We start from the raw sequence: 22,467 nt of genomic DNA, 5'->3' as shown, positions 1-22,467 counted from the left end.
CAGGGTGAGCGGCAGTCAACCATAAATCTAGAAATGTCAGATAAGGCAGCATACAGCACTTCTTGTACCAATTACGTTGTAGTAAGCTTTGATACATGTAGTAGTTATACTCAAAGCAAAGAAGGGAATCATGAAGCAGCCTCGATATCCAACTCAACAACCTCTGCAGCTAGTTTCAGCAGGGCCTAAAACTTACTGATCTGGTTGGAAGGAATCCCATCATCCCAGGCTGGATGGGGATGGAGCTTAGTCATGACTGGTGTGGCCTCCTTTTTGTATGCTGAGCAGTCTGTAAGGATCCTCTTGCATTGATAATCCCAAATCCTGATGTAGATTTTGGGCCTATATATCAAGAATCGGGCTGAAATAAGAGGATCACGGCATGGCACTGCTCCACAGCAGGAAACTCAGAGAATGGAGCGTAACAGCTTTGTTTGCCCCACTGAGACTTTTGCAACTTCACAAGCAATCCATAATCATCCTGTGTTGATGTTACTGTTTGTGCACTACCATGAAAGTAAGGAGGACCAGCAGGGAAGGATGTGTCAACATATACATTATGATATAGAGCCAAATTTAAAATTAAGACATGACTACAGGGGTATGTTGCTCTTTCTGGTCACCATCCAGGATGCCTCAAAGAGATCCAGCGGAGGCGCTGGAGGGGCATTTGCTTGTAAAGAGCGCCATCAGGTGGCTATAGGTGGAGCTTGTAGAAAAGGGCACAACCACAATCTGATTCTCGTTTAATAATCGGGTGGAGCCTCACAGCAGGGCGGACCTCTTACGGATAGTATAATGGTTGGTTATACGCGTGTGTGTATGTGTGTTTGGATGTGTGTCCCCCCTTACAAATCGTCCGCCAGAGCAGGAAGAGGCAGCAGCTGTTAGTGATCGGCCTCTTCTTAAAGAAGGTAAGACCTCTGAAGTTGAATATGTTGACTTTTTCTTTGAAGTTAAGGTTGTTTGGGGCGCCGCAGCAGCGTGGTCGCTTCCCTGCCATGCTGCAGAGGCACACAAGGAAGCAGTGCACATGGTCTGAGAGAGAGGAGGAAGGGACCGTCGGCTGATGCAATATAACCTGAGGGCATCCGAGAGAAGCTACTGTACTTTTCTCGCCATACCAACAGACTTTAAAGTAGCCGAGTGCGACACAAAAACTTTCACTAATTCACTTTCACTAATATAAAAGTGAATCGGAAGTAGTTTTGCGTGTATGTATGCAGTTTGAAAAAACTGAGCTGTGAGCGTGGGGAGAAACATTGCCTTTTATAGCGAGTGTCATTCCCACTAGGGGTGTGGGTGTACTCACATGAACCCACTCTGCAAATGAATTCGATTTCTTAAACATTTTTCATCCGTGTTATTAAGTTTTTTGTGTTTTTGCTTGGCTTCATGACATTTGAAACTAAGACAAAATGATAAAAATGTGAATGTGTGCAGAAAAGGACGGTTTGGATTAAACATACATGTATGATGTGCACCCGAACATCTGTTTGTATGTGAAATACGTTTAGCATTAATCATGCAGAGGTAAAACCACATTAAATCAAAGGAACAACCAGAATCAGTTAATTAAAATCATGTTTATCTGTTTAATAGAGTGGTCCTTATATGCAATAATATCAATGAAAAGTTGGTACATGGATCATTTAAGCTTATATGCCAACTTTTTTTCCACATGAATTTGATTGTTAAGGAATTCACATTTTTCTTAAGAGCAGGGTTGGTTGGGACATTTTTGTATCGACATCAAATAACCTTTCATTACCCATAGTCGATCAATAGTTTGATCCCTGAACAGATACAGGTGCCTCCTAACAATTTACCAAGTTTTTCCGAGCACAACCCAAACTTGAAAGGCACAATTTTGTAAAATGAACAAGTAGTGCATTTTCCCAAAATTCTGCTTTTTGGGATGGTTGGGACACCTATCGGCTAAAAAAAAAAAAAAACACCTTTGATGTATAATGTCACTTGTTCACATTTTTGAGAAAAGGAACACATTTGTAAAATGATTATAATTTCATACGTTACTCGATATGGTATTTAGCTGCCTTCCGAGTCTTCATTTCAGTGGTACCTACAGTACCAGGTTGGTGTGGTTATTGTAGGCTATATGTCCCCTATAATTTTTTTTTTTTTAAAGATATTTTTTGGGCATTTTTGCCTTTAATGCACAGGACAGGTAAGTATGAAAGGGGGAGAGAGAGAGAGGGGGGGGGGGTGACGTGCAGCAAAGGGCCACGAGCTGGATTCGAACCCGGGCCGCTGCGGCAACAGCCTTGTACATGGGGCGCCTGCTCTACCACTAAGCCACTGACCCCCCCCCTCTTTTTTTTTTTTTTTTTTTTTTTTTTAAATGTCAACAACAACTTTAGAGTTCAGAAAACAGTTGAATAGTTGAACTCAGCACATTCAAATTATGCTTATGGTTGAAATGTAGGCCTATATGAAGTCCATGAAGTAAACATTCACGCAGTGACTTCACAGTGGGTCTTATTCAAATAGAAAAAGCCTTTGTCCTGTTTTTGTTTACGTTTTGTGAATTTGTAACAAGGTAGAAATATAAACAAATACTGTCCCAACTGTCGCAGGAAGAGCACACACTTTAGACTTCTATGTTAGCCACCAACAAGACAATCATACAGCTAACACTAGCACAGACTGATAGGTCAAAAATCAGCTTTCCAATGATTGGTTTGTTTTTGTATTAAAATGGAGGAATTGTCAGAAGGTCTCCACTTTGAGGTTGAAAGTGAAGACGATGAAGTGGCTTGGTTGCTTTCCAACTTGGTAAAAAGGCACTGCCCTAACTTACCCTCTGTCCCAACTGACCCCACTCTCCCGTATTTGTGTGTCCATATGTTCAAGTGTTATTGGTGGCTGTAATAATCCTTCCCTCGGTCCATACTGGCTAGGGAGAGATCCTTTTCAAATGTGAGTTCAATCTTAGTGACAGGAACAAAATCCACAGTCCTTCTTATGTGCAAAAATGCATTTCAAAGTTTTAACAAAGCTAATTTGAGGCCTCAGGGATCTGAGTTAGTCAAATCAAGTCATCCAAAGTTACTGTGTTTTCAGCACAGTATTCTGCCTCTGTCCTACTGTAGCTCAGCAAGAAAGAATATCTATGGAAACTAAGGATAGACCGATACATCGGCCGGCTGATATATCGGGCCGATATTTGAGTTTTTTACTTGTATCAGCATCGGCCGATACGCATGTGGGTTCGCGGATTTATTTTTCCCTGGCATGATTTACAGACAGGCATCCACGGGCAGCTCTGTGTTGCCGGAAGACCCTGCAGCGCACATGCAGCGAATCCTACTGTGTACAGTAGTTGTTGTTTTATTTATGCTTCAGCTTAAATATTTGTTTATTTTATAAAGACATTACTGGAAGATTTAAGAGCACTGAACTCTTTTTTATTTGAATGTATAATAATAATAATAATAATATTCTACCTGTTCTATCTCAACTTTCTATCTTGTTTTAGTATTTTTTACTGTTCAATAAATGTTTCTTATTTTAAACTTGAGACCTGTAATATTTGTTATCATTGTGTCATTTTTTTTATGTCAATTGAGGGAGCAAAAGCAGTATCGGCCCCAAATATCGGCTCAAGAAAATCGGCAGTCCATAATCGGTCATCGACTAAGGGTGATGGAAAAAAATCAGTATCGGCATCGGCCCTAAAAAAATCCATATCGGTCTATCCCTAATGGAAACAAAGGAAGAGAAATGTATTTAATAAAAAGACTGCAGAAATATCCTCTACAAAAACACAACCGCTTTTCTGTATTTCTTCCAACTGCTTTTATCTGGTCAGTACTTTTTAATGTTAATCCCATAAATCCCCTAAATACACAGTATTTGCTGAAACACACTAAGAAACACTGTTAAAGAGACAGTACCATAATTAAAGGCTGACCAGAATTAAACATTACACTAAACAAATCCTACATCATGCACATGGCTGATATTTGAGTCTGATGGAATCAGAGTAATTTTCAGGATCCAGCCTTTCCATCCATCAGTCCAAGAATGGAGCAACAGCTGATGTTTTATCTCTGCTGCACTACCCAACTTCTTGATTGGACTTCACTAAATTGACCAAAACAGACAAACAAAAACAAACAAATCATGTTTAAAGTGGAGTAAGGGCAACATATGGGACTAATACTGACAAAGTATGTAAAAACGTTCATGTATGTAAAGCCATAAGCAAATGCCATCCAGCCAAATAATTGGATTCGTTTTAATGCGGCGATATGGTGTCCTGTCATGGTTTTGGGTTTAAAACTCTTTTATAGGGATGCATGATAATATCGGCACTATATTGGCCTTAAAATGAACATTCTGCCAACAAGCTTTTTCTTATTTGGCTCAATGAATGAATATTACATACATTGAAAAATGTTGTATTTCATGTCTCCATCTGTTGGTGAGTCATCATGATAAGAGTATGCATGCATAATATGATGTCAGTTCTACTGCAGAATAAACTTGATGATTTCTAAAATTAGGTAGGGAAAAAAAGTTGATATATTGATATTGGTATCAGATAGCTATTGGCAAAAAAACAAAAGAAATGTAAATATTAAATGCTTCTGACGTGTTAGCCAGAAAGAACGAAAGCCACGAAAGGGATACTTAAAGTTTTAAGTGGTTGGAGGTCATTGGTTTAAAAACATTTCTGTTTTCTTTCACAAGGTCAAGAAACAAGACCCAGGCTTCAGCACGTGAAGGTATGAACACATCAGCAAACCTCAGAATATAGTAAAAATGGCTGTTCCTCTGTCAGTGGTTGGCTCTTGTTGTCGCGTTGTCCTTTGTAGCTTTAATATTACAAGGTCAGTGTTGCCTGAGAGATGTCACCAAAGGCTAAATCCCTGGAAGGGAGGAGAGTTTGTTTGGCTTGTGTAAGCTGTCTGTTTTATGATCGCCCTCACATGGCACTTTGTTTTCTCCATCCCCAGTTACACCACAGGGGCAGGTGGGCTTTTTGTAGTGCTGCTAAATACTCTTCATGTGCCAAGAGGGAGCTGGGGGGTCTCTGAATTGGCTCTCTGCTGTTGTCATGTTTTTAAATTAATGCAGGGGGAATTATAATTTAAGACAGTCAGCAGTGTTTCTTCAACTTATGTTAGGAAAATGCCAAGTTGCATACTCAGATGCTCAGATAATGTGTATTCCCTGATACACATGGTCCTGCAGGTGGCGGTCACACGGATTTACAGGTCTAAGATCAGTGCCTCATTAAGTGCAAATTAGTATTTTATGGATGTAATGTTATCTTAAACATTAATTTACAGGAAGAGTATCAATGGAAATTTATTTTTATAGGACTATGTCTAAAATACCATTACCAGGTCTCAGAACTCTCCCAACATGTGAGCCACTTTGCTTGTGATTTGAGGTTTACTAAATTAAGATTGGACCTCCATAGTATACACGGGTTAAGCTGGATGTGTTATTGTGACTCTGCCCCCCTCCCCATGCATATTAACAATGTCACAGCTAACATAAAAGACATTTGAAGGAGCTGCAGTATTTTGCCTAAGGCTAAATAGTGAAGTGCATGTGACTGACTGCTATTCCAAACTCACCCACATGCCCCCTGTGCGTCACCAGCAGGTGTTGAGTTTGATGATTGGCTGAGAAGAGGGCAGGGTTCTATCCTGCCGACATGCCCACCCTCCTTTTTTAGCTCAGCAACAGCATGTCACATCTTGTGCACGCTACTGTATACCTCTACTCTGAGTTCTCAACCACTGGCTGTTCTCACCCCTTTTGTCCGTGCTGCAATGTAACAAATGCTCTCGTGTGCGCAACATGTAAGGACATATTTTTTCAGGTCCCACCTCTGTTCACATTTTTATCAATGTGAAAAGTACACATTTGTTTACAGATTTTCCTTTGGGTTTCCTTTCTAGTTTCAGCTTTGTGTACTATCACCAGGGTTGTCTTGGCCTCTGCATGTTGGCCTGATCAAATTTAGTCCAATGAAATAATGGCTTCAACTGTCTAGGTCATTGTAACCTACACAGACAACACAAAGCTTTTCAGCTTTTGTTTCAGTAAGTCCTTGAATCTTGTCTCCTTTTGGAGGAATGTTCCAGACACACCCTAATTTCCTGATATGTAGTGGAAATATCCCTCTGCAACTCTGCATGTTAACAGATCATGGAATTGATTTCGTCTTATTTGATTGTAATTCCAAATTTAAAACCACTACCCTTAGTCTTGATAAAACATTTATTTGATGTAAAATGATTGTATTTATGCTGTAAGAAGGTTAAAAAGTACAGTGCAAGTCGTATTTGTTTTGTATTTATGACTTTAGTATAATGAGTAAAGCTTGCCAGAGTCAGTCCGTCCTGCACAGGGGGAATATGGCTGTCGTCACAGCTGCTCTGAGCGTCTTGAGGCCATGTGATGTGTCACTGTTCTATTTGTGAGCAGGCCACCTGAATGGTTTGTACACTAAGAGGCATCTCTGTCACGTGTCACACTAGGGCTTGTCAGCGCCTCTCAGAGCTATACTCATTCTCAGCTGAATGTGAATGAGTCGGCAGTCATCTACACTCTGGAGAACGTGGTTGAGTGGATTCATAAATTGAAAGAAGAGTAACTGTGTATCTCAGTGAGGACAAAAGATATTTTGTTTTGCATTGTGAAAGTGAGTACCAGTTTGCATTGTTGGTCAGGTCTATATCTGTCTCTGCCGATTTGGAAGAGGCTTTGAAATTAGATCTTGGATTGTCAGGATATTGCCCTGCACAGTGTTTACAACATATCACAATGTAATTGTTCTGCAGATGATGCCGTTATGGAATGTCTAGTGCGCCAGGTTGTTGGGTAACATTATGGTTTAGTTATTTTTTTCTGTTTTGTCATTAGATAACCAACAATAAGATGTAAAATGTGTCCATTACTGCTGAGTTTGCAATGCTGATTTTGAATTATTTCACATCACAGTATGTAAAGAAGATACTGTTCATGTTCTGTGAGAAAAAAATCAGCAACTATTTAATAGCTTAAGAAAGTTCTTCCATATTGGGAATGAGCTGTCACAGCTGCTTGCACTCCAACCTGGGACGATATATGTTTTTAACAGATAATAGTAATTGAAGAGAACAGAGTATCTTTTGGAAGTAGTAATATCTCTGTAGCTTGTGCAATTCTATAAACATAAGAGGTGGCCAGATAGTTTGTAGTATGATCCACACATTGATGGATCAAACATTTCATGTTCAATGTAGAGGCTTTGTTGGACTTATTCACACTAAATGCAGATGCATTAAAATTAAATGTGAGTATGCAAAGATGAAACAGTGTGACGGACAATGAAATGAGGGCAGGCAGCACTTTGGATCTGCAGATTTAAATGCACTGCATATATTGAGTAGATTGACAGTTTATTCAACTATACCATTGTGCAAATGTAAAGCTTGTATTACTCATATTGCATTCTAGTCAGTGCTAATAATATGTTGTATTCTATTAATATGTACCGTACTAACAATTCACATACACCTAGCCTTACTCATCCATGCAGTTTTCCAACTAGCTTTTCTCTCAGTGCAAATGTTACTCTGGAAGTGTCTGGAACTCGTTTGTGCACCATGTTGATCAGAATATATCTGCGTTTTTATGGAAATAACAAGGCACAAAGAATTATGGCATCATTTTCACTGCTTACAGACCAGTGGCTCCATACTTACAGTCATTTTTTCTCCTGAGGTGAATGTGTTGTATTCCTACCACAATGTTTTATGTGGTACATTTGCATGCTCTCGTCACACTTAAGAAAACTGCCAGTGGTATGAAGAACTCAGAGTCACCTGAATGTCTAAAATAGTTTCCTGTGTGTCCCACTGAAGAGTTTTTTAGACAGGTTGCTATGAAATCTGTGACTTTTTGATTAAATCAAGACTTTATGTCACTAATATAAATGAAGTGAGTAAAGTTTTAAGTTTGTCTATTACATTGGGTTAATGTTCATCATGATGCAAAATATTGTAATAGTAGTGGTAATGTTTTCATGTTTTGTCTTTTGGCACCACACAAATCCTCACAGCAGTATCCTCCATCACTGAAATCAAATGCAGATTGAAAAAGGTAATTTGGAGTGTCTTCACTCTAAATGCCAGTGGGTAAAAAATAACACAACAAAATGTCACCACTTAGTTTATTGGTTTTAAGCTCTTATCTCTAAAAACATCAACTCAAAGTTAGAAGCCCAAGGAACAAACGGCTACTTGATCTGGTACTGGAGCAGCACCATATTTTTTTGTTTGTTTTTTTCATTGTCTGGTAAAATGCATAGTCATCTCAAAGCTCTGTTATTCCTATCTTGTTTTATCAACAGGTAAATTATCTTCTGTAGAGCTTTTGGTGCCAGCCAGGATGATTCTGGCAACATTAAAAGGCATTGGGAAGCAGCTTCTGCGGGTGAAGGTTGTGGACTGTAGCACAGAGGACTCCCGCTTGTCCCGATGCCTCAACACGTTTGACCTGGTGGCCCTGGGCGTCGGCAGTACGCTGGGTGCTGGAGTGTATGTGCTTGCTGGTGCTGTAGCCAGAGACAGCGCTGGACCTGCCATCGTCCTCTCTTTCGTCATTGCTGCTCTTGCATCAGTCCTGGCTGGTTTGTGCTACGCTGAGTTTGGAGCCCGCGTCCCCAAAACTGGCTCGGCTTACCTCTATAGCTACGTGACAGTTGGAGAACTGTGGGCCTTTATCACAGGCTGGAACCTCATCCTCTCTTATGTCATTGGTAAGACACTTTCAGTAAGAAGAAAAAGCGTTGACTGCTTGATATTGTTGGGTTAACATGAATACTTTCGTCCACACAGGAACTTCAAGTGTGGCCAGAGCATGGAGCGCAACCTTTGATGAGCTGATTGGAAAGCACATTGAGATATTCTGCAGACAGTACATGACCATGAATGCCCCGGGCATCCTGGCAGAGTATCCAGACATATTTGCTGTCTTCATCATACTCACCCTGACAGGTGAAGATTGGATACATCTCTCTCTCTCTCTTATGTTTGATCTCATTTTTCTTTTTGACATCACAGGCTTTCATATTTCACATTTTCTGTTTTTTAACTACTTGCAGGGCTGCTTGCATTTGGAGTGAAGGAGTCAGCCTTGGTAAATAAAGTGTTCACCTGTATCAATGTACTGGTGCTGCTGTTTATGATCATCTCCGGCTTGGTCAAAGGAAGCCTAAAAAACTGGAACTTGAACCCTGAAGAAATCCTCAATGGCACCAACAACTCCAGCCTCAAGTGGGTGAAATGAAGAGCTTATTCCCAAAATGTATAATGTGCCTAATGAGAAGCTTTTGTGTTGTGTCTCAGATAAGCAAATATTGTCCTCCCTCTATTTCCAGTATGTCTGAGTCCTTACCATCAAAAGAAAGTCTCGGTGAAGGCGGCTTCATGCCTTTTGGCATAACTGGAGTCCTCTCTGGTGCCGCCACCTGTTTTTATGCCTTTGTAGGGTTTGACTGTATTGCCACAACAGGTGAGAGGAAATACATTAAATTGATAAGCAACTCACATGACCCTGATCCTCTTACACCTCCAGTTTTGTTTCCTCCCCAGGAGAAGAAGTTAAGAATCCTCAGAGGGCCATTCCCATCGGGATCGTGGCCTCACTCCTCATTTGTTTTGTGGCATACTTCGGTGTGTCTGCAGCTCTCACTATGATGATGCCTTACTACATGTTGGACAAGAACAGCCCTCTACCAGTGGCCTTTAAGTATGTGGGCTGGGAGGGAGCCACTTATGCAGTGGCCATTGGCTCTTTATGTGCCCTGTCGACCAGGTAAGAGGCTCTCCTGCTGCCTCTCAGCATGAGAAATCGTAGAGGACTTGTAGATGTTTGCATGCTTTTTCAGAAATGAATAATTCATGTCTGAATGTAGAATTGTATTATATTTTCTTTGTTTAATTCAGTACTTCAGGTGAAGCAGTTGTAGTATTGACATCACACTTATTTGCCAGATGAAAGATTCTGGAGCGAGTTTTGTGATTGCTTCTTCAAAGAAGGTTGTTTTAAACATGTGCATGACTGATGTTACTTAACTTACTTAAAGGTGCCCTGTGGAGTTTTAATATAAAACAAACAAAGTTTCTGTTTACATTCAGTGTTAGTCGTTGAAACGTATCCTTGAGGTCTAACAAAAGTGTTTAATACATTTTCTTCTTTAAGCAAAGCTGATTCCTCTTGGCAGCTTTTTAACCTGCATTATTGAAATTTATGTGAGAATGCTTGCAGTCATTGGTTAATGCATTGCTGCTGTTCTTGGTGTATAATCTCTACCTGTAGATCCAAGGAATGTCTGGAACCAATGGCAGGAATACAAATTGCATCGACAAGTGCTCAAAAACTCCACAGCGTATATTTAATTCAGCTGCACATACTTTTTGGGTCTAATAGAATCATGTATTGTGGGTATTTTTTTTTTGTGTGTGTTGTGCATATATTGTTTCATGGTGTATTAATAAGCAGAGAATAATTAGGTGATCGTAAACAGCCAAAGCTGATTTGCAGTTCCCGTCCTTAGATGTTCTTTTGGCCATGTGTACACCCCTGTCCAATTTTTATGTACTTTTGGTCAGGGGCTGTTTTCATGGGATGTGGCCCTTTAGTTCCAGTTATGGGAAATCTTAATGCTACAGCAAACACTATTGAAGTGAGCAGTGTGCTTCCACCATTGTGGCAACAGTCCCCTGTTGTATTTTCTAACTGTGTGCATTCACTTGCACGGCATGCTTTTTTCTCTCTCTCCCGTACTAGCTTACTAGGCTCCATGTTCCCAATGCCCAGAGTGATCTGGGCCATGGCAGAAGACGGCCTGCTCTTCAAAAGTTTGGCCAAAATCAACCCACGAACAAAAACCCCTCTAATAGCTACAGTAACATCAGGTGTTGTGGCAGGTGAGGTCATGATCTAAACCTACTAACTTGTTGGGGTTCCTGTCACCCTATAACCCTACAAGACACTCTTGCCACACATTGCCTCAACACAAGCTCTCGACCAAAACCAAGATGGGCATACAGCAGAAATGTAGTCCTGTAAATGTCAATGCAACACCCTGCTTTGTTTATAAGGAGACTGCAGTTGAGGCCTTGTGTAAAACCAGAGTTCTTCAACATTTCAAGTTAAAACTCTTTGCCTCCTCCTTCTTCCTTCATCCTTGGCTTAGTCTCCTTGGCTCCATGTTTCCACTCCCACGCATTATCTTTTCTATGGCCCGCGATGGTCTGCTCTTCTCGTTTCTGGCACGTGTCAGCGAGAGGAAGACGCCCATCATCTCCACCTTGGTGGCAGGGCTTATGTCTGGTAGGTAACTAAGATGAGGTCAAAGGCACAGTGCCCTCTTGGGGAAGGAGGATGGTGGTAAAATCACATGATAAAGTAAACAGAGCTGAGAAGTTTGAATATTTGTATGAATTATCTAAAAACAAGAAATTTGTATTATATTGTGGTGGAAGTGTGGGGGAAGCCTGTCATCGTGCTGACGTTGTGTGATTTCTCCTTTGTATCCTGCAGCAGTGATGGCTTTCCTGTTTGACTTGAAAGACCTGGTTGACCTCATGTCCATTGGCACTTTGCTGGCCTACACGCTGGTGGCTGCCTGTGTGCTGGTCCTCAGGTAGTCCCTCATCTCTCAGTTTACATATCCACTTTAAAGTTGACAGGACACCAGAGGATTTCCAGGCTGAATAAGACCATATTTGTACATCCTCTCACTGGGAAGGGAATCCCCAGTCAGGGGCTAATGGGTTCACTTAGTCCAGATGTGTGGGCAGTTTTAAGACGCTCACAGTTTTAGTTTCCATTAGATACTAGATGTTGACTCATCCAAGCTGCCTCATGATATCAAACATGCAGTCATCAAACGCAGGTTTGTGGAGTCTTTTAGGATGAAAATGGCCACTGAGAGTTTATCAAACTTTTAAAGAGAGATAATAATTTGGAAACTCCAACCTTACAAAAAACTACTGACCTCCAGCCTTGCTAAAACATGCAAGTGAAAGTGTAGGTATTTCATGTATTTAATGCATGTTGTAATGAAGGTAATAATCATCCCATCATTTGTAGCATATTCACTGGAACATCTCGTCATAATGAACGTGATTGTGCAGCATGTTTGTACTTCTGCAATTCTTCTGGTGTGCAATTTCTAAGTCTGATTTTGACCGTATTTGTTTCTGCCATCTGAAGGTACCAGCCTGAACAGCCCAGTTTGGCCTACGAGATGGCCAACACTCAGGATGAACCTGAACTGGCTGAGACTGATAACGAGGGGAACATTGACATACTACCACAACCAGAGGATCGCTGCACCATCAAGAATCTACTGTTCCCTGCAAATACAGTACCGTCCCCTCTGTCCGGGTTTGCCGTCAACATTTGCACCAGTGTAATTGGTGAGACATGTACAAGGCCCTCAGAAAAATGGATGAAAATGCCTTAATAATTCACCTGTCTACTGATTCAGCACATCACCTGATCGCCTCTCTTGGTTCCTTCCTCCAGGTGTTTTGGTGTGTGTCTTCAGTGTTGTGGCTGTTCAAGGAGGGCTGTCAGCATGGTCAGTGCCTGTCCTCTGTGTTATCATGGTGGTCTGTCTGATTATCACCTTCATTGTGGGGAGACAGACACAAAGCAAGGCCAAGCTTGCCTTCAAGGTAGAGTGTGTTCTTTCACCAAAGAGTTTTCTCACACTGTTTCATCGTCACATGTGCAAGATGACATTGTCAGAATGTGATAAGCATGATGTGTAAATTACTCTGCAAATCTCAAGAAACCTGTCTGTACACTTGAAGGTTCATAAAAAGCCCCTTAAAAGCAAGCACTTTCATTGTAGTGTCAGTGCTTTGCTGAACAGAGCAAACATCAACAAGCAAACAATGATGGGGGAGGATTTGCTTTTCAGACTTTACCATTTGTTGCTCCTAACCTGCTGAACGACTACATATCTATTAAACCAACAAATACAAGTTGTGTGTACTCAACATTTTTGCTGTCTATTTGCAAAGTGCACCATGAGTTTTCATATTGATTACAATCTGTTCATTTCAGTTTATTATTAAAGAGACCTGAGGCTCCCCTGAATTTAAATGACAGCATAGTGAAGATTTCATCACTTTTATATCATTGTATGGTAATGCAGTCAGACTCCTTACAACTACACTAAAACATTGCAATGCTGTAATGGAGCCTAATGGCTACCTGGAAAATATTAAATAACTTTAGATTTATGGTGGGCTTTTGAAATTGGTTTGGCCAAAATATAAAGTTGTTCATTCTTTAGCTTCTTTTGGGGAGAAACCCTCTAAGGACAGTTTTTAAGAGCAAATACAGAATATTATACTTGGGATATAGTCATAGTAAGTATGTAGATGAAGGCTTCTTTTACATTATGTTGAAGAGTGTTAAGCAGACTAATGGGTTAAAACATGTGAAATCACTGGCAATGTCATTTAAGGCCAATATTCATTAGAATTATGTGCATCATGAAAGCAACTTTTTTTATCTTTGACTGCACTGACAGAAAATATGTTGCTGTTGGAAGAGAAAACAGAGTTTGTTATTTCTGTTTGCTTCCTTGGGAAAGTAGTCTCAGACTCAGAAACGTGCCTTTTTGAAGTCTTAGTCAATAATTCCTGTAAAATTAATTACCCTGCCACATTACACAGTTAGCCATTACTCACAAGGTCTATGTCATCCATTACTATATGATTTGAATGTATCTTTAAGGTGTTAAATACACACTCTCTCCTCACAGGTTCCCCTGCTGCCCGTAGTCCCAGTCATTAGTATGTTCATCAATGTCTATCTGATGATGCAGCTCGACAGAGGAACCTGGATGCGCTTTGCCATTTGGATGGTTATAGGTACTTTGGATTTTTGACCAACAATGTCAGATATTATCGCTGCTGTACTTGTCTTTTCAAAACAAACGATTGTTTTTTTCCACAATGTTTTTACAGGTTTCTTTATCTACTTTGGTTATGGAATTCGCAACAGTTCAGAGGCAGAGTTGAGCAGGTCCGACACCTACACACCAGCCTGCACAATAAACGGAGAGCCCATGGTCCCAGAGAAGGAAGCCTTCCTACACAACACACAAAATGCCAATGGAGACGACGACGAAGATTCGTGAGGAAGCAGGAGGTTCAGTAGTACACTCTAGCTCTGTTCCATTAAACTCTCTGAAATAGTTGCAGCTATCTAGGAGATTTATTTATGCACCCTACCAACGAGCGTTGAGTTGTTTTCTTATTCCGCCCAGAATTTTTGATGAAAGTAAAAAGGTAAATTAGATGTAAGGCCACGTAATAACATTTAAAAAAGTTGAGTCTCCATACATTTTAAAAAAATGTTATTTTTTGTATGTTTTGCACTCTGATATGACACATTTCCCTAAACACGACTAATTCTGTGGAACTAAAGGCAAAGCACAAAGTAGTTTTAACAAAAGGCATCTGTTGTACATATATTAACTGTTAAACTGTATTTTGGTTCGTTAGTCCACAGAATGATCAGGATTATAAGCCCCTTTTTTTTTTTCCTGTAATTACTTATTTGAAGTTATTTTTTAGGAGTTGAGCATTTATTACTGCTCTTCTAGATTGAAATTGTTCATGATTGCAGGAAAGACATTAAGAATTACAAAAGCGTTTTGGTAAAAATGAATAAGGATCATCTCTTATTCTTTTTTTAAGGTAAATTTGCATGCTTTTAGCAGATTTCCTGAGAAATTTTTTTTTTTTTTTTTTAGATATTTTTTGGGGCTTTTTAGCCTTTGATATAGGACAGACAAGCGTGAAGGGGGAAGAGAGAGAGGGAGTGACATGCAGCAAAGGGCCACAGGCTGGAGTCGAACCCAGGCTGCTGTGGCAGCAGCCTTGTACATGGGGCGCCTGCTCTGCCACTAAGCCACCAGCGCCCCAGTTTCCTGAGAAATGTCTGTCATTCGTCTTGCTGCGTTAGGAGGCACAGTGCTGGCTACTGTGTCCAAGTCCCATGGGAGCTTATTTTAAAAATCCACATCCCTTTATTTTACACCTAAATTAACTGCATTAATTAAGAATCAGCAAATATTTCTTCTCAAACTCAGCTGAGAATTCCACTGTATCTTCAGTGCCTTTTTGTTGTGTTTGTATGTTTACCTTAAAGGTACAACTTTGTATGTTTCACTCCTGAGAAAATGTGCTGTGTAGAAAGCACAACTCTGTACCTGTGCTTTACATTAACAGTATAATTCAGAATAATATGGTACAGTACGTTGTCATCAGTATATATCATTGTGAAAGTGTTTGTCACCCAGCTGATAGATGGTTTCCTCATGGCAAACAGAGATCAAATACACAGGTGTTGTCTCCATCAGGGAACTTTGTGTTTTTAACTAGCCAAAGGAGAAAAGCTGCTAATGTGAAGTGAATTATCAAATACTTCAGAAATATTTTAAGTGCCTACTTCCCAAATGAATGTTTCACCTTTGGAGGCATGATATTGCTTCATCACCAGCTAGAATTGTGAAATATATATGTTGTCTGTATATAATGTACACTTTGGATTTTGAAAAGCGCACATTTATAATATATAAGAGAAATTTCACCTTTAGTGGACCATTTTCACTTGTTAGATAACATACATCTGAACGGGATGATGTACAATCAGTTGGTGATATTAAGCCAAATATCATACTGTATATTTAGAAACTTACTGCACTGACAGTAACAATGTACCTCAAGCAGTAATGTATCTAAAAGTGCCTCTGCCCGTCAGACAGTATTTAACAATTATGGAAAGCTGATTGTGATTCCCCAGACAGCTAAAGTCTGAACGCAACGTGTGTTAACTAAAGACTGAAAATGCAACAAGGTGAACAATATTTTTACAAAGTCCCTTTTTTAATTGAACACTAAGATGAAATGTTATGCTCTTTTTACTATTTAAGTTCCATTAAGAGGAGGAGGAGTGTAACGTGAAGCCAAATTCCGTTTAATTCAGTTGGACAAAACAATGTTGCAATTTATTGACAGAGTTGCTGTAGCTTTGTAAATAGACACAGTGTATGCAACTTTGTTGCATTTTTAAGATATCAAAGCAGCATTGTCAATGAGGTTGTGCTGCAGAAAGTTACTGTTTCCCATCCATAACTAGCCTTTATTTAAACTGGTAGAAGTTTGAATCAGAGGGCCATTATCACATATGCATTTTGATTACATTACCTGCATCATTACCTGTTTTTCCAACATTTATTGTCTGTTTTTGGTTAAGTGGTTTTGTAAATACAGTTTTGATTGTGCCTAAAGTTACTGCCCATATTACAACTTTCACTTGTTTGTCATATGACCACACTGCTTTAATCTATCCAATCTTTTGTTGCAAACGTTGTGTAAAGTAAATGACTGATACAAACTGTGCAGTAAATAACTATAGTCAGGATTCATCCATGAGGCAAATTTCATCTCCCTTGTGGGTTGAATGTAACACATTAAGCCCTAGTTTCACTGACACATTTCTTTTGTTATGGATGTTGTAGTTACATTAAATCTTATACGAGGCTTCATCTAGAGTTACATTTTTGTTAGTGACACATCTGTTTTATGTAAACATTTGCATGCTGCACTATTTCAAAACCTAATGAAGCTTGAAAAAAGATCTAGATTTTATTGTAGTAATGCTAAGTTATAAATGTGTTTACAGTGTATCAGAGTGGTGAAGGTCAGCTACTCAGCATGTGATGTCTTGATATCGGTTGTGGTTTGTGTAGTTACTGCTGTAAATAAATGATGCCAAAAGTTAATGCCACAAACTTTGTCTTTAATTTTTGGGAGGAAAAAAAAAGATAAAGACAAAAAAGAGGTGCACACATCCCACCAACATGTTAAATTCATGGTTTGATTGATGTAGTTTATGTTTTATGGCCATTTTCCTGTTGTTGTTTTTTTTGTTTGAAGTCCTCAAGTATGTTCAGATTTTTTAAAATTAATTGATAATGACTATATCATTTGGATTAAATAAAAAGCAAGATGATTAGGTACCCTGTATTTTCTGAATCAACAAATAATAATAATTACAGCTGCAAGCAGTGATGAACCAGCCTTCATACCTTCATTCATGTCAGGGGTCCTGGCAGGACACCAGCTGACATGGCTTTTCATTTCTGTGAAAGGAAGACACAGCATGCACGAATGAGATGGTATATTGTTCATAGTGTGGTCATTAGAATGACCTATTTCACATCTGTGCCACTTCCTGTGTCCATGATGTGATGCTGGAGAAAACTAATTATATGTCATGTTGTACATCAATTGTAGACCCCACCTTGTAAAAGTCACATAAATCGAAAGATAAGTGTCTGACAAGTCTTACTTCCTATTTCACGGCAAATAAAGTTGTCACCATGGCAACACCCTTCAATTTAAATTTACTATCTTCATAAGTAGGCACCATCAAGGTCTTGTGGCTATGCTGATTAAATTTGAGGAGGATCTGGTCACCTGTGTGGGAGGAGCATGTCAAAATATAAAACTTCATTTCCTGTTTGCAGTAGGTGGCATTATGACTCTAATGTCATTTTTGGCACACAGATACCAGGAGGCTGGGCCTGCTATCGTGCATGATACATTTTAGGCAGATTGCACAATGTATGCTCATTTTACAACAACTTCCTGTTTTATGGTGAAATTTGCAAAATGGCCAAGATGCCACAGCAACGCTGTTTGACAAAAACTCAAAATTTTCATCAGAAAGTGTCATTAAGGTCTTGAGACCTTTTTCTGAGCCCATTTGAAGTGGATCTGGTCAACCTGCAAGGAGATGTAATTGAAGATATAAAACATGCAATTTCCTGTTGCCAATAGGTGGTGCTATAACTATGAGTAAATATTGGTATGTAGATGTGTTCAGGCCTCATTTATACAGTCTATGATTCAGGGTGGGACTGTAATCAAACGTGAAGTTTGGGGCAGATTGGAGCGTGTATGCTGGAGTTACAAACCACTTCCTACTTTAAGATGGTCCAGACAAAATTTGAAGTCAATCGGATAAAATCTGTAGGAGGAGTTCATAAAAGTACGACCCTTGGAAATGGCCAAAAATGCTCCTAAATTGCACAGTAAATTCAAAATGGCTGACTTCCTGTTGGATTCAGGGTATGGTTCCAGGAGAATTTTTTGTAGGGCTTGGGATATTGCATGTGCCTACCAATTTTCATGAATTTAGGTTAAAGATACTGTGGGGCAGCTTTGTTGAAATTTAGTAGGGGGAAATCTAACTATCCCCATTTCCCTAACCACCCTGCTGGGTCCCTGATGGACTCTCTTCTGGCTCTGGATCCTGTCCAGAGACGCTCTATCTCCATAATCTACAATTCCATTGGCTCCCTTAACCCAAATCCTGCCACCCATCTGAGCATAAGCAGATTTGGGAGCAAGAAATTGGTGTGCTGATACCTGACAGCAGGTGGGGCCATATTGTTGACTTAGTCCATTCTTCTATGTGTGCCAGGCATGGCTTATTACAGTGGAAGGTTCTCTTCAGGGTACATTACACAAATGCCCGACTATCAAACATCTTCCCAGACGCCAGTGACACTTGCAGTAGGTGCCAACAGTCACCTGCCAATCATACTCACATGTTCTGGTCCTGCCCAAATTTAACTAACTTTTGGCATCGAATATTTAACACACGGGGCAGTTTTTGGCTTGCACCTTAACCCTGATCCTCTTAAGGCCCTGTTTAGAGTCCCACCACCTACAGCACCGAACGTCCCATTGATAAAACGGCATGCTTTGGCTTTCACAACTCTATTAACTAGGCGCCCCATCATGTTGGAGTGGAAGCACACTCTTCCACCCTCACACAATAGATGGCTTAAGGAGATCCTAAACCACCTCACACGTCAAAAGATTAGATTTTCCCTTGGAGACACTGGTAAATCCTTTGACAAGACCTGGAAGCCCTTTAAGGAGTTTTTGAGTAAGGCTACCATTCACTCAGATGATAAAAAATATGATTCAGGAGGGTTCTCGCACTGTGTGATGCTCGGGCCCTAATTATTATTTTATCAATGTGATGTTTTGCACGGAATAAAATACCTTACATTTTGGATTAATGATACAAGCGACTCTCTTATATATCTTGTTGTAATTTATGGATAGGCTGCATGGAACACTTGGATCTTCTTTTTTTAAGGTGTTGTGTGGTCACTAAATTGTGTAGACGGTCTGATATTACTGTATATGTAGCTCTAAATATTTAATGGAGGGAAAATAAATTGATGATTTCACCTGCAGGGGGCGACCTGAGCTCATGTTGACTTGGGCGTCGAGCGCTGAGTCTCCTCTCCTCCCTGTTTTCCAGCGATGCTGCAGACTGCATCTTCTTCATCACAGCTCAGGCTGGTCGTGTCCCTGGTGCTTCTTCTTGTCCTCACTGTCGAGCTCTTCTCCGGCGGATTAGCTGAATCTAAACGGTAAGAATAACCATTTCACAGCGGGGACGGCGGGTGTTCTCTGTCTTTCTCTCCTCTCAATCTCAATCACAGATCAGGAGCAGTGATAATTGGATTTGACACTGCTGCATCAGCTGGAGAGACTGCGGATGATCCTGTTGGTGGTGATGGTGTGCGTATTAACGTTGGTATTTTCCAGCCATTTCCAGGTGTGCAAATTGTAAGGCAGCTGTTGCATACAGTCAAGCTGAAAGAAAGGTAACCTCGTTATAGGTAGGCTCACCTCAGCGCGCGTGTGTGTGTGTAGTGGGGTCAGACCTTGTGAAATGTCTTCTTTCACCTCTATGTTTGTTTTTTAGTGGCTGCCCTAAAAGCAGCAAAGCCTCTTCCCTTCCTGATAAGGGATCATGTGTGTAGATGCCCTCTATATTTAGAAACTGTGGAATGAGGAACAAGGCAGCATGAGGTGCATGAACATCAGAAAAAGTGAAGTGACAGATGTGTGATGGTGTGTGTGGAGTGACCATAGTTATCCAAAAGGTCTGGTTTTTGTTTCATTATGTAACATGTGACACTGAAGCACTGAGGACCACCAAGGCCTCAACTAGCCATCAGTAATTATACTACTTCAACATTGACGGTGTTGATTTGACCTATTTGTGCATTTATTCAGAAAGAATTTACATTTGCATGTCACATTAATGTTTTTTTCCCAGCACATGTGCTGCCTCTGCACCTAGTCTGCCGTCACTTACAGACCGTACAGGCACACACTTATGCTGCTGTTTCAATGTGCTCAAGACACAACAACAGATGATATTATGTGAGCTTTGGCTGGTTACACAAAGAAGTCAGGGCCACTGAAGCATAAAATGGGAGGGAGACTAGTGCCTCCATTTTCATTCATCCTCAATATTTCATGAGGATTCCAGTTTAAGCATCAAGTGAAGCTTGGTGGACAAATTAAGGCCTTGATCTGTGCTTTGCCTCAGATGTGTGACTGCTGAAACTGAAGGTGCTTGTGTATCACTGAAAAAATAAACAAGTGGTTTGAGCATGTAATCACACAAGGATGCACAGAGTCAAGGATGCACAGATTTCATAAGAGGCCCCAGTGAAGGTCTTGCCATCATGCTACATATCAGGAGGCAGGTGGTGGTGGGGTGACTTGCTGAACAATGGGGGGATGGGGAAACATGCTCAGGGAAGCATGTTGTTGGTACGAGCATAAATTTCCTCAATCTCCGGAGTGCCATGATGGTGTCGCCGCAGGAACATTATCAGCTGTTGCAGCCACGGGAGAAAAACAACCAGGGAATGTTATTTAAAAGGGAAAAAAGGGAGGGAAGAAGTGACAAGGCCAATGCAGAATTGAGCCTAACACACTGAATGTACAGTATAACAGTACAGTATGTGCTGTGTAGATGGAAATGGCAAATAGGGCGGTAAAGGAAGTGAGGAATCTCACTTCAGTCACTCATGGTACTTGCATTGCACTTTTTTAGTCAGTATAAAAGCGGCATCCTGCTCTTTCTTGCCCGGACTGTGACGCTCAGCTCTCCAGAGATTTGTGAAGAGAAAGAGGTTGAAATGAATTAAAAAAGTTCAATTATCTCTGTAATGCTTTCATTTCATGCAGCATGGGAGACTGTGAAGCAGAAAATTATGAAATCCACAGAAAGAACAATGTGAACTTTACTCAGAAAAGTAGGGCAAGCAAGGTAAAAAAGATTCATGTGTGCATTTTTGTGGTGTTGAGAGGTGTTATGTTACATGTTAGCATTAACATCCTCATTTATCTTTGATTTGTGCTTTTTGTCATATTATTTAGACCGAGTGATGCCATACATGTAGACTATCTGTAATAAAATCAGTAATAAAAAACAGTTTTTTAACTGTAGTGAGCCAGATGCATCATGTCATCCCTTTTCTAATGAATGCCATATCATGTGCAGCACTGTTGTGTGTGTACAGTTCTCTGCAGTGCATTGATTTGGAGTTTGAAATCAATTTAAGGGATGGAGAAGCAATCATGGCTGCAGCACAAACAATCCTGTTATTAGATTGCAGCTTCTCTGTTGAAACAAGACTTCATTTATCCAATTCGTCATCTCTTGTCAGGCAACATGCTATGTGTAAGACTCTTAATCAGAGCTTCATCAGTTGTTTGGTTACCCAGAGGGAGTTTGTGGCTTCATATGGTTAAATAGCTGCACAGTTACTGTGCCTTATTGTACCTGATAGGGAGGCGGGGAAAGGCAGGTGTAAAGGAATCTGATTCATTGGTCTCTGGTCTGCAGTGCAGGTGCTGAGACAGCATTTAGTGTAGTGTGTCAGACTGTACTCTAAACAGCACACTGCTGTCCTCTTTGCATTCTCATTTTAGGTGTACAAAACATAGCATATGTGTTTTGTAACTAATAGTCTCCCCTTTCCTTGTTCTAAACATGCAGCAAACTCATAATCATCACAACAGTTTTATTTTCACAAGAAGGGAAATTAGATGTTATATCCTGCTGCGTAAGTGGATTTATGGGAACATAAATGGGGAGTGAGGAGATGAAGTGGAGGAGTAGTCAGTCAGGTTTCATGCTAATCGGCTGATGAGTTTAACTTGGACAAACAGAGAATTTTGTTTTGTATTTGTTTTGTGCTTCCATTTTCAGTCCAGGTGATCTCTTTAGCGACAAGCACCACCGCACTCCTGACATAAAATATTTTTTCTTTACGTTTTGTGACTTGAACTGAGAAGGTAGGCACAAAACTATCAAGTGGAAAAAACATGATGATGCGGTCCAGTGGCAATGATGTTTGGGTTGTTGTTGTTGTTTTTTTACTTGACAGTCAGAGCTGGAAACTTGTTAATTGCATGTTAATTGCTTTTGTTGTGCTGTCAAAGCTCTCTGTACTCTATAAGAGTCCAGGCAGGAAATAGGCCAGTTACAGAGATGGAGCACCACTGGATTTTT

The 22,467-nt window shown here is 40.3% G+C and overlaps 2 protein-coding genes across 5 annotated transcripts in view; both read left to right on the top strand.

Moving 5' to 3' along the window:
* Window positions 1-769: 769 nt before the first annotated feature.
* Window positions 770-16,846, top strand: LOC117259939 (high affinity cationic amino acid transporter 1-like). 3 transcript variants are annotated; one of them, XM_033631753.2, is made up of 13 exons: window positions 770-914; window positions 4,717-4,751; window positions 8,378-8,785; window positions 8,865-9,023; window positions 9,131-9,302; window positions 9,407-9,540; window positions 9,621-9,843; window positions 11,228-11,364; window positions 11,575-11,677; window positions 12,250-12,455; window positions 12,565-12,716; window positions 13,817-13,925; window positions 14,022-16,846. In XM_033631753.2, exons 3-13 carry the CDS (start codon window positions 8,416-8,418, stop codon window positions 14,192-14,194), a joined length of 1,938 nt encoding a protein of 645 aa, XP_033487644.2. In that variant the 5' UTR covers window positions 770-914; window positions 4,717-4,751; window positions 8,378-8,415; the 3' UTR covers window positions 14,195-16,846. The 3 variants fall into 3 exon arrangements, with proteins under 3 accessions (XP_033487644.2, XP_033487641.2, XP_033487642.2); XM_033631750.2 differs by lacking the exon at window positions 11,228-11,364 and adding an exon at window positions 10,819-10,958; XM_033631751.2 differs by lacking the exons at window positions 770-914; window positions 4,717-4,751; window positions 11,228-11,364 and adding exons at window positions 6,570-6,685; window positions 10,819-10,958.
* A 2,540-nt stretch (window positions 16,847-19,386) lies between these two features.
* The window catches only part of mtus2b (microtubule associated tumor suppressor candidate 2b), a 28,858-nt gene continuing 25,777 nt past the window's right edge, over window positions 19,387-22,467 (top strand). For both annotated transcript variants that reach the window (XM_033631147.2, XM_033631146.2), the window contains exon 1: window positions 19,387-19,519. The gene's annotated coding sequence lies outside the window, so the exon portion shown is untranslated. The remainder of the gene's footprint in view (window positions 19,520-22,467) is intronic.

Source organism: Epinephelus lanceolatus, chromosome 4 (assembly GCF_041903045.1).
Source record: "Epinephelus lanceolatus isolate andai-2023 chromosome 4, ASM4190304v1, whole genome shotgun sequence".
NCBI classification, from domain to species: Eukaryota; Metazoa; Chordata; class Actinopteri; order Perciformes; family Serranidae; genus Epinephelus; species Epinephelus lanceolatus.
The sequence above is the reverse complement of the archived record's forward strand: the minus strand, read 5'-3'. Positions and strand labels throughout refer to the sequence as shown.

What these genes read in the sequence shown, in the direction of transcription:
- LOC117259939 (XM_033631750.2), top strand. Translation starts at nt 8,416, where the DNA reads ATGATTCTGGCAACATTAAAAGGCATTGGGAAGCAGCTTCTGCGGGTG. An exon ending in AACATCAGGTGTTGTGGCAG is followed by an intron (nt 10,959 to 11,574) that starts GTGAGGTCATGA and finishes TGTATCCTGCAG; the next exon opens with CAGTGATGGCTTTCCTGTTT. An exon ending in CATTTGCACCAGTGTAATTG is followed by an intron (nt 12,456 to 12,564) that starts GTGAGACATGTA and finishes TCCTTCCTCCAG; the next exon opens with GTGTTTTGGTGTGTGTCTTC.